This window comes from Aphelocoma coerulescens, unplaced genomic scaffold (genome assembly GCF_041296385.1).
Source record: "Aphelocoma coerulescens isolate FSJ_1873_10779 unplaced genomic scaffold, UR_Acoe_1.0 HiC_scaffold_175, whole genome shotgun sequence".
NCBI lineage: Eukaryota > Metazoa > Chordata > Aves > Passeriformes > Corvidae > Aphelocoma > Aphelocoma coerulescens.
The window spans coordinates 207209-218652 of NW_027183523.1; the positions used below are offsets into that span (position 1 = coordinate 207209).

Sequence of the window (11444 nt, forward strand, 5' to 3'; positions counted from 1 at the left end):
ACACTGCCGGGGCTGGGGACACTGCCGGTGTTGGGGACACCCTCAGGGCTGGGGACGCCACCGGTGTTGGGGACACGCCCGGGACCGGCGACTCCCCCGGGGCTGGGGACACGCCCGGGGCTGGGGGACACCCTCAGGGCTGGGGACTCCCGGGACCGGCGACTCCACCGGGACTGGCGACGCCACCGGGACGGGGGACACTGCCGGGGTTGGGGACAGGAGGGTCGCGCTCGCCACTTTCGTCGCCGTCGTCGCCCGCCGGGCCGGGGCCGGTGGCGGGGGAGGGGCGGTGGCCGCAGATCCCGTTCCAAGCCCCCCCGGGGCCGCCAGCTCCGGTAGCCGCGTCCCGGTGCCGGGGCTGCTCCATGGTTAAGTCACGGCCATGCCGGGCCTAGGGAGGCGACAGCGGGGTCAGCACCCCCCGGGTGGGCACGGGACAGCCCCGGAGGGACCCCCCCGAACCGGGACCCCCCGACCGGACCTCGGGACCCCCCCCGAGCGTCACCGGGACCCCCTTAAATGGACCCCGGGACCCCCTAACAGACGCCGGGAGCCCTCAAATGACCACCGGGAGCCCTCAAATGGCCACCGGGAGCCGCCGGATGCCCGGACCCGCTCTCGGATCGCCGGTACCGGGAGGCGATCGGGGGGGTTCAGGACTCACCACGCCGGTACCGGGGGGTACCGGGGGGGGGTTCGGGACTCACCCGCGGGGATATCGAGGGGGGGGTTCGAGACTCACCACGCCGGTACCGGCGGGGGGGGGGTGGGGGGGGGGGGGTCGCCGTCGCCGCCCCCCCCGGGTCCCCTCACGGCCGCACTTCCGCTTTCCGCCCGCCGCCGCGCTGGCCACGCCCACTTCCGGGGTGGGGCGGCGCGCGAGAGCGCCACGCGCTCGCGCCTTAAATGGCGATGGCCACGCCCCTCAATGGAGGTGGCCCCGCCCCTCAATGGGTGTGGCCATGCCCATAAATGGATGTGGCCACGCCCCTCAATGGGTGTGACCATGCCCATAAATGGACGTGGCCACGCCCCCTCAAAACTGCCGGGCACGCTCTTTGAAATTTACATAGCCACGCCCACTAACTGCCCATGGCCACGCCTCTTAAAGGGGCAACGCTTCTTAAAGGGGCAACAGAGCGGGAAAGGGGCGGGAAGAGGAGGATGAGGATGGGAAGGGGCTCATCCACCCCCCCCCCCCCCCCCAAAGACCCCAGACCCCCCAAATCCCCCTGGGGGTCCCCAAATCCCCCTGGGGGACCCCAAATTTCTCCTGGGGAGGGGGTGTCCCTGGGACCCTCCAAAATCCCCCTTGGAGAGGGTCTCGCCTCAACCCGGGGGTCTCCTGGGACCCCCCAAATCCCCCCCAAATCCCCCTGGGGGACCTCCTGGGACCCCCAAAACCCCCTGAGACCCCCAAATCCCCCCCAACTGCCCCTGGGGGTTTCCCGGGACCCCCAAATCCCCCTGGGGGCCCTCCTGGGACCCCCAAATCCCCCTGGGGGGTTTCCTGGGACCCCTAAATCCCCCTGGGACCCCCAAATCCCCCCGGGACCCTCACATCCCCCCCCAGTCCCCCTGGGGGGCCTCCTGGGACCCCCAAATCCCCCCCAAATGCCCCTGGGACCCCCAAATTCTCCCCAAATCCCCCTGAGGGGTTTCCTGGGACCCCCAAATCCCCCCCCAATCCCCCTGGGGGGCCTCTTGGGACCCCCAAATCCCCCCCCAAATCCCCCTGGGGGGCCTCCTGGGACCCCCAAATCCCCCCCCGAATCCCTCCGAGACCCCCAAATCCCCCCCAAATCCCCCTGGGGGCCCTCCTGGGACCCCCAAATGCCCCCCAAATCCCCCCCGGGGGTCTCCTTGGACCCCCCAAATCCCCCTGGGACCCCCAAATCCCCCTGGGGGGCCTCCTGGGACCCCCAAATCCCCCCCAAATCCCCCTGGGGGCCCTCCTGGGACCCCCAAATCCCCCCCCAAAGCCCCCTGGGACCCCCAAATTCCCCCCAAATCCCCCTGAGGGGTTTCCTGGGACCCCCAAATCCCCCCCCAATTCCTCCGGGGGCCCTCCTGGGACCCCCAAATCCCCCCCCCAATGCCCCTGGGACCCCCAAATTCTCCCCAAATCCCCCTGAGGGGTTTCCTGGGACCCCCAAATCCCCCCCCAATTCCTCCGGGGGCCCTCCTGGGACCCCCAAATCCCCCCCAAAGCCCCCTGGGACCCCCAAATCCCCCCCAAGTGCCCCTGGGGGGCCTCCTGGGACCCCCAAATTCCCCCCAAGTGCCCCTGGGGGGCCTCCTGGGACCCCCAAATCCCCCCCCAAATCCCCCCGAGACCCCCAAATCCCCCTGGGGGCCCTCCTGGGACCCCCAAATGCCCCCCAAATCCCCCCCGGGGGTCTCCTTGGACCCCCCAAATCCCCCTGGGACCCCCAAATCCCCCTGGGGGGCCTCCTGGGACCCCCAAATCCCCCCCCAAATCCCCCCGAGACCCCCAAATCCCCCCCCAATCCCCCTGGGGGCCCTCCTGGGACCCCCAAATCCCCCCCCAAATCCCCCTGGGACCCCCAAATTCCCCCCAAATCCCCCTGAGGGGTTTCCTGGGACCCCCAAAACCCCCTGAGACCCCCAAATTCCCCTTGGGGAGGGGTCTCCCCTTATCCTCAGCCCCTCCCAACCCCCCCCGCCCCCCCCTCTCCAAGCCCTTCCTGCCCCCTCCCCAAATCGGCTCCCGGTGGGGGGAGGGGGAGGGGGAGGGGACAGGGACAATCCCGACCCCCCCTCTTGGGTCAGTGCTGTTTTATTCCTTCACCGGTTTTAAAAAGGGGAAAAACCCCCCCAAAATAAAGACAAAAAAGAGCAAAATTGGGGTTGGGGGGAGGGGTTGTGACACAAAGAGGGGAGGGGGGACACGGGGAGGGGTTGGGGGGAGGGGCACGGCCCCTTTTTTTTTTTCCCCTCCCCCCTCCCCCCCTTTCCTCGATTTTTAAATCCGGTTAAAAACTGGGAGAGATGTGGGGAAGGAGGAGCCTACCCCTCCCCCACCCTACCTGCCCCCCCCAAAAAAAAAATCAATTGAGCCCCAAAAAGAAGGAGAAAATGGGAAAAAAGGGGGAAAAAAGAAATAAGAAAGGAGGATTTAAAAAGAAAGAAAAATTGGGAAAAAAAGAAAAAAAAAATTCAAAAATAAAGAAAAAATGGGCAAAAAAGAAAAATATTTCAAAAATAAAGAAAAAATGGGCAAAAAAGAAAAGAAATTTTAAAAAATAAAGAAAAAAATAGGAAAAAAAGCAAAAAGGAAAGAAATTTAAAAAATAAAGAAAAAATGGGGAAAAAAAGAAAAAAAAGAAGTTTAAAAATAAAAGACGGGAAAAAAAAGAATAAAATTTTAAAGAATAAAGAAAAAAAATGGGAAAAAAGAAAAAAAAGAAATTTAAAAAATAAAGAAAAAATGGGAAAAAAAGAAAAAAAGAATTTTTAAAAATAAAGAAAATATGGGGAAAAAAATTTAAAGAATAAAGAAAAAAGTTGGGAAAAAAAGAAAAAAGAAAAGAAAAGAATTTTAAAGATTAAAGAAAAAGATGGGAAAAAAATCGGAAAAAAATCAGCGAAATGAAAGAAAAACAAAACAAAAATGAAATTTAAAATTTAAATAATAAGAAAACAAATTAAATTAAAGAAATCAAAAAGTAAAGTAAAATCAAATTTAAAGAAACCAAAAAATAAAACAAAATAAAATAAAACAAAACAAACGAATAAAATAAACTAACCCAATAAAACGAAACTGAAAAAAACCAATAAAATAAAATAAATGGAAATAAAAGAAAAAAATTTAAAAAAATTTAAAGAAACCCAAAAATAAACTAAAAAAAAAAAAATCAAAGAAAAAAAAATCCAAAAAATTCAAAGAAACAAAAAACCAAAAAAAATCAAAGAAAAAAAATCCAAAAAAATCAAAGAAAAAAAATCCTAAAAAAAGAAAGACAAAAAATCAAAGAAAAAACGAAACAAAATCAAAGAAAAAAAAAAATCCAAAAGAACTCAAAGGAAAAAAAAAATCAAAGAAAAAAAAACCAAAAAAGAAACAAAAATGAAAAAAATCAAAGAAAAAAAATCCAAAAAAAAATCAAAGAAAAAAAAAACAAAAAATGAAACAAAAATGAAAAAAATCAAAGAAAAAAAATCCAAAAAAATCAAAGAAAAAAATCCAAAAAAATGAAACAAAAATCCAAAAAAATAACCAAAAATCCAAAAAAAATCAACCAAAAATCAAAAAAAATCAAAGAAAAAAATCCAAAAAAAATCAACCAAAAATCCAAAAAAAATCAACCAAAAATCCAAAAAAAATCAAAGAAAAAAATCCAAAAAAATAACCAAAAATCCAAAAAAAATCAACCAAAAATCCAAAAAAAATCAAAGAAAAAAATCCAAAAAAATGAAACAAAAATCCAAAAAAAAATCAAAGAAAAAAATCCAAAAAAAATCAACCAAAAAAAATCCAAAAAAACCCAACCAAACCCCTCAAAACCCAACCAAAACCCCCCCAAAAAAACCCAACCAAAACCCCCCCAAGAAAAAAACCCCCTAAAAAAAAAATCCCCCCACCCCCCCACCCCCAAACCCCCCCCTCCCCAAATTACGAGTCCAGCTCGTTCCTCCTCCAGCGCTCTCCTCCGGGCCAGCTTCTCCAGCTGCTCCTTGGTGGGCTGCGGGATCGCTCCTCCCTCCAGCCGCTGCCGCAGCTCCTCCACCTGCCGCAGCTTCTTCCTCAGGCTCTTGATGCGCCGGCTCCTCTCGGAATTCCCGGCATTTTCCAGGCTTTTCTCCCCTCCCTTTTCCCCCTCGGTTCCACCTCCTCCTCCTCCTCCTTCTCCTCCTCCTCCTCCTCCGTTGTCACCGCCTTTGTTGTTGTCCCCTCCTCCTGTTCCTGCTCCTCCTGCTCCTCCTCCTCCTCCTGTTCCTCCTGCTCCTGCTCCTCCTCCTGTTCCTGCTCCTCCTGCTCCTCCTCCTCCTCCTGTTCCTGCTCCTCCTCCTCCTCCTCCTGTTCCTCCTCCTCCTCCTCCTCCCAAGGCGATTTTTTCCAGCGCCGCGCTCAGTCCGTCGCCGTCGCTTTCCCGATCCTTTTCCTGCTGCTGTTTCCTTTTTTCCTTGCGTTTCAAGTTCCTCCGAGCCGCCTTGGATAAACCCCCTGAAGGGTCGCAGCCCTCGGCACGGCCGGGGGTCCCGCGGGGGTTTGGGGAAGGGGTTGGGGCAGGGTTTAAACCCGGGGGCAGTTCGGGTTTGCTCCGGAAGAATTTCACGTATTTGTTCTCGTAGCTGTTGGGGGTGGGTGAGGAGGAGAGGAATGGAAAAAAAAAAAAAACCAAAAAATAAAAGAAAAAAAAAAAAAAACAAAAAGAAAAAAAAAAAGGGGTGAGGAGGTTTGAAAGAGGGTCCTGGAGGGGTTTTGGAGGGATCCAGAAGGATCCGGGAGGGGATGTCAGGGGTCTGTGAGGATCCAGGAGGGATGGGAGGGGATCCAGAAGGGGATTTGAAGGGTCTGGGGGGGGCCAGGAGGGGATTTGAGGGGTCTGTGAGGACCCAAGATGGGATTTGAGGGGTCTGTGAGGGTCCAGGAGGGGATGTCAGGGGTCTGTGAGGATCCAGGAGGGGATGTCAGCGGTCTGTGAGGATCCAGGAGAGATCTGGGGGGATCCAGAAGGATCCAGGAGGGGATTTGAGGGGTCTGGGGGGGGGCAGGGGGAGATTTGAGGGGTCTGTGGGGGTTTAGGATGGGATGTCAGGGGTCTGTGAGGGTCCAGGAGGGGATTTGAGGGGTCTGGGGGGGTCCAGGAGGGGATGTCAGGGGTCTGTGAGGATCCAGGAGGGATCTGGGGGGATCCAGAAGGATCCAGGAGGGGATGTCAGGGGTCTGGGGGGGGCCAGGAGAGGATGGGAGGGGTCTGTGGGGGTCCAACAGGGGATTGGAGGGGTCTAGGGGGGTCCAGGAAGAGATGGGAGGGGTCTGTGAGGACCCAAGATGGGATTTGAGGGGTCTTTGAGGGTCCAGGAGGGGATGTCAGGGGTCTGTGAGGATCCAGGAGGGGATGTCAGGGGTCTGTGAGGATCCAGGAGGGATCTGGGGGGATCCAGAAGGATCCAGGAGGGGATGTCAGGGGTCTGTGAGGATCCAGGAGGGATGGGAGGGGATCCAGAAGGATCCAGGAGGGAATTTGAGGGGTCTGTGGGGGGCCAGGAGGGGATTTGAGGGGTCTGTGGGGGTCCAGGAGGGGATGTCAGGGGTCTGGGGGGGACCAGGAGGAGACTTGAGGGGTCTGTGAGGGTCCAAGAGGGGATGGGAGGGGTCTGTGAGGGTCCAAGAGGGGATGGGAGGGGTCTGTGGGAGTCCAGGAGGGGATTTGAGGGGTCTGTGGGGGTCCAGGAAGGGTTGGGAGGGGTCTGGGGGGGATTGGAGGGGATGTCAGGGGTCTGTGGGGGTCCAGGAGGGGATTTGAGGGGTCTGGGGGGGTCCAGGAAGAGATGGGAGGGGTCTGTGGGGGTTTAGGATGGGATGTCAGGGGTCTGGGGGGGACCAGGAGGAGACTTGAGGGGTCTGTGAGGGTCCAAGAGGGGATGGGAGGGGTCTGTGAGGGTCCAAGAGGGGATGGGAGGGGTCTGTGGGAGTCCAGGAGGGGATTTGAGGGGTCTGTGGGGGTCCAGGAAGGGTTGGGAGGGGTCTGGGGGGGATTGGAGGGGATGTCAGGGGTCTGTGGGGGTTTAGGATGGGATGTCAGGGGTCTGTGAGGGTCCAGGAGGGGATGGGAGGGGTCTGTGGGGGTCCAGGAGGGGATGGGAGGGGTCTGTGGGGGTCCAGGAGGGGATTTGAGGGGTCTGGGGGGGTCCAGGAAGGGATGGGAGGGGTCTGTGGGGGTCCAGGGGGGCTCGGGGGGGGTCTGGAGGGATCCAGAAGGATCCAAGAGGGGATGTGAGGGGTCTGTGGGGGTCCAACAGGGGATTGGAGGGGTCTGGGGGGGTCCTGAAGGGGTCTGAGTGGGTCCTGGAGGGGATGAGGGGGATCCTTGAGGGGTCTGGGGGGGTCCTTGAGGGGTCTGGGGGGGTCCTGGAGGGATGTGGGGAGAGCCCAAGAGGATCCCGGAAGGATCAAGGGGGGCTGTGAGGGGTTTTGGGGAGATCCAGAGGGGGATTTGAAGGGCCAGGAAGAGTCTGGGGGACGCAGGGAGGATCCAGGGACATCCCTGGGTGGGACAAGACCCCTCCCCACACCCTGGGACCCCCCCCCAGAGACCCCCACTCACACGGGCACCTCCTCCTGGGGCACGTAGCCCTCCTTGACCCGGCGCTGCTTCCGCCAGGTCCCGTCCGGCCGCTGCGTGGACGGGATGTACCGGCCTGGGGGGACACCAGGGGACACCATGGGGACACCCCGGGGCACCCTGGGGACACCTCGGGGCACCCTGGGGCACCCTGGGGACACCTCGGGGCACCCTGGGGACACGGGGACACCGTGGGCACACCATGGGGACACCTCGGGGCACCCTGGGGACACCACGGGGCACCCTGGGGCACCCTGGGGACACCTCGGGGCACCCTGGGGACACGGGGACACCGTGGGCACACCATGGGGACACCTCGGGGCACCCTGGGGACACCGTGGGGACACCCCGGGGCACCCTGGGGACACCACGGGGCACCCTGGGGACACCCTGGGGCACCCTGGGGACATGGGGACACCGTGGGCACACCATGGGGACACCTCAGGGCACCCTGGGGCACCCTGGGGACACCTTGGGGACACCATGGGGACACCTCGGGGCACCCTGGGGACACCTTGGGACACCCTGGGGACACGGGGACACCGTGGGGACACCATGGGGACACCCCCACAGACACCCTGGGGGATGCGGGGACACCCTGGGGACACGGGGACACCGTGGGGACACCATGGGGACACCCCCACAGACATCCTGGGGACACGGGGACACCGTGGGGACACCGTGGGGACACCTCGGGGCACCCTGGGGACATGGGGACACCATGGGGACACCGTGGGGACATCTTGGGGACACCCTGGGGCACCCTGGGGACAGGGGGACACCGTGGGGACACCGCGGGGCACCCTGGGGACACCCCGGGGCACCACGGGGACACCCCGGGGGACACCCCCACAGACACCCTGGGGACACCTTGGGGACACCCTGGGGACACCGCACGGACACCGTGGGGCACCCTGGGGACACCGCGGGGCACCCTGGGGACACCACGGGGCACCCTGGGGACACCACGGGGACACCTCGGGGCACCCTGGGGACACCCTGGGGCACCCTGGGGACACGGGGACACTGTGGGGACACTGTGGGGACACCCTGGGGACACCCCGGGGCACCCTGGGGCACCCTGGGGCACCCTGGGGACAGGGGGACACCATGGGGACACCATGGGGACACCTCGGGGCACCCTGGGGACATGGGGACACTGTGGGGACACCGTGGGGACATCCTGGGGACACCGTGGGGACATCTTGGGGACACCGTGGGGACACCCTGGGGACACCCTGGGGCACCCTGGGGACAGGGGGACACCGTGGGGACACCGTGGGGACACCTCGGGGCACCCTGGGGACATGGGGACACCGTGGGGACACCGTGGGGACACCTCGGGGCACCCTGGGGACACCACGGGGCACCCTGGGGACACGGGGACACCGTGGGGACACCGTGGGGACACCGCGGGGCACCCTGGGGACACCGCGGGGCACCACGGGGACACCCCGGGGACACCCCCACAGACACCCTGGGGACACCTTGGGGACACCCTGGGGACACGGCACGGACACCGTGGGGCACCCTGGGGACACCCGGGGACACCGCGGGGCACCCTGGGGACACCCCGGGGCACCCTGGGGACACCACGGGGACACCCCCACAGACACCCTGGGGACACCTTGGGGACACCCTGGGGACACAGCACGGACACCGTGGGGCACCCTGGGGACACCCTGGGGCACCCTGGGGACACGGGGACACCGCAGGGACACCGCAGGGACACTGCAGGGACACCGCGGGGCACCCTGGGGACACCATGGGGACACCGCACGGACACCGTGGGGCACCCTGGGGACACCCCAGGGCACCCTGGGGACACGTGGACACCGCAGGGACACCATGGGGCACCCTGGGGACACCCTGGGGACACCCCGGGGCACCCTGGGGCACCCTGGGGACAGGGGGACACCATGGGGACACCCTGAGGACATGGGGACACCCTGGGGACACCCTGGGGACACCATGGGGACACCCTGGGGACATGGGGACACCCTGGGGACACCCCGGGGCACCCTGGGGCACCCTGGGGACAGGGGGACACCATGGGGACACCCTGGGGACATGGGGACACCCCTGGGGACACCCTGGGGACACCCTGAGGGACCCCAGCACACCCCAAAGACCCCTCCAGGACCCCCCCCAGGGACACCAGGGGGGCTCGGGGACATCCTCAGGGACCCCCTCAGTGCCACCCCCACATCCCAGGGGGGGGCTCCGGGACACCCCAAGGGGACCCCCCATGGAATCCCCACCCCCACCCCCCCAACACCCCAAGGGGACCCCAAAATCCTCACAGGTGTCCTCAGGACCCCCCCCGACCCCACAGAGACCCCCGAGCCCCCCCAGGCCCCTCACGGGGGTCCCCGGGCCACCCCCACCCCACAGAGACCCCCGAGCCCCCCCCAGGCCCCTCACGGGGGTCCCTGAGCCACCCCCACCCCACAGAGACCCCCGAGCCCCCCCAGGCCCCTCACGGGGGTCCCTGAGTCCCCCCCCCACCCCACAGAGACCCCCGAGCCCCCCCAGGCCCCTCACGGGGGTCCCTGAGTCCCCCCCCACCCCACAGAGACCCCCGAGCCCCCCCAGGCCCCTCACGGGGGTCCCCGGGCCACCCCCACCCCACAGAGACCCCCGAGCCCACCCCAGGCCCCTCACGGGGGTCCCTGAGTCCCCCCCCCACCCCACAGAGACCCCCCAGTCCCCCCCCAGGCCCCTCACGGGGGTCCCTGAGCCCCCCCACCCCACAGAGACCCCCGAGCCCCCCCCAGGCCCCTCACGGGGGTCCCTGAGCCCCCCCACCCCACAGAGACCCCCGAGCCCCCCCCAGGCCCCTCACGGGGGTCCCCGGGTCCCCCCAAGCCCCTCACGAGCCCATCCCAGCCTCAAGACCCCCACAGAGGGCCCAAAACCCCCCCTCAAAGACCCCAGGACACCGCGAGGGGACCCCAAAGCCCTCACGGGGGTCCCCGAGCCCCCCCCCACACGAGACCCCGGCCAACCCCCAAACCCCTCACGGGGGTCCCAGCGCCCCCCCCCCCCCCACCCCCACGTCTCCCTTAGGCCCTTCCCGACCCCGGGGCTCCCGCGGGGGTCGGGGGCGGTCCCGGGGGGGCTGTGGGGGGGGCGGGGCAGCCCCCGGGGGGGTCCCGGAGCCCCCCCAAGGCCGCGGGGCCCCCCCGCGCTCACCGGTCTCGTCCGTCACATAGGGCGTCGCCATCTTTGCGCGCGCGCCGCGGGCCCGCCCCGGAAGTGACGCAAGGGCGGCGGCGTGGCGCGCGTGAGGGGGCGTGGTCAAAGGGGAGGTGTGGCCATATATGGGATATGGAAATTAGGGGGCGTGGCCAGGAGGGAAACATGAGCTTTATTTTAATATGGAAATTAGAGGGCGTGACCAGAAGAAGAAATGAACTTCAATTGGATATGGAAATTAGGGGGCGTGGCCAGAAGGAAAACACGAGCTTTCATTGCATATGGAAATTGGGGGCGTGGCCAAACTGCACGGATGTATTTTATTAGTATGGTAATTAGGGGGCGTGGTCAGAATGCCTCAAGGAAGTTTTGATTAATATGGAAATTAGGGGCGTGGTCATTGAGGAGCATGGGAGTTGAGGGGGCGTGGCCATTGATGGATATGGAAATTAGAGGGTGTGGTCAGAAGGCGTGACCTTTAATTAGGATAATTAGGGCGCCTAGCCATTGCTTTATATGCAAATTACAGGGCATGGTCACAGAGGGGCGTGGCCAGTGATATGGAAATTAGGGGGTGTGGTCAAAACGTGATTATTCATTAATATGAAAATTAGGGGTGTGGCCGCTGAAGGGCGGGGTCATTTAAATATGGATGCGATGGGCGTGGCCATTGATGATATGGAAATTGGGGGCGTGGTCATCGTCGCACGGCTATTGGCGGTATGGAAATTAGGGGGCGTGGCCACCCTGAGATCGGGACCAATTAGGGGACATGCAAATTAGGGACGCGGCCATCTGTTGATAAATGGAAATTAGGGGGCGTGGCCACCCAGGTTGGGACATGGGCCTTTGAGGGCGTGGCCAAAGGAGAGGTATGGAAATTAAGGATTAATTAAGGGGCGTGGCCATTGAAGGATAATGAGGCTACACTCG

The 11444-nt window shown here is 61.2% G+C and overlaps 1 protein-coding gene across 1 annotated transcript; it reads right to left on the reverse strand.

Moving 5' to 3' along the window:
* Positions 1 to 1065: 1065 nt before the first annotated feature.
* PYM1 (PYM homolog 1, exon junction complex associated factor) lies at positions 1066 to 10569 on the reverse strand. Its single transcript, XM_068998804.1, has 5 exons — positions 10509 to 10569; positions 7296 to 7389; positions 4991 to 5316; positions 4641 to 4810; positions 1066 to 1122 (listed from the first exon to the last, which is right to left on the reverse strand). The coding sequence occupies exons 1-5, from the start codon at positions 10537 to 10539 to the stop codon at positions 1066 to 1068; spliced, it is 678 nt and encodes a 225-aa protein (XP_068854905.1). The 5' UTR covers positions 10540 to 10569.
* Positions 10570 to 11444: the final 875 nt, after the last annotated feature.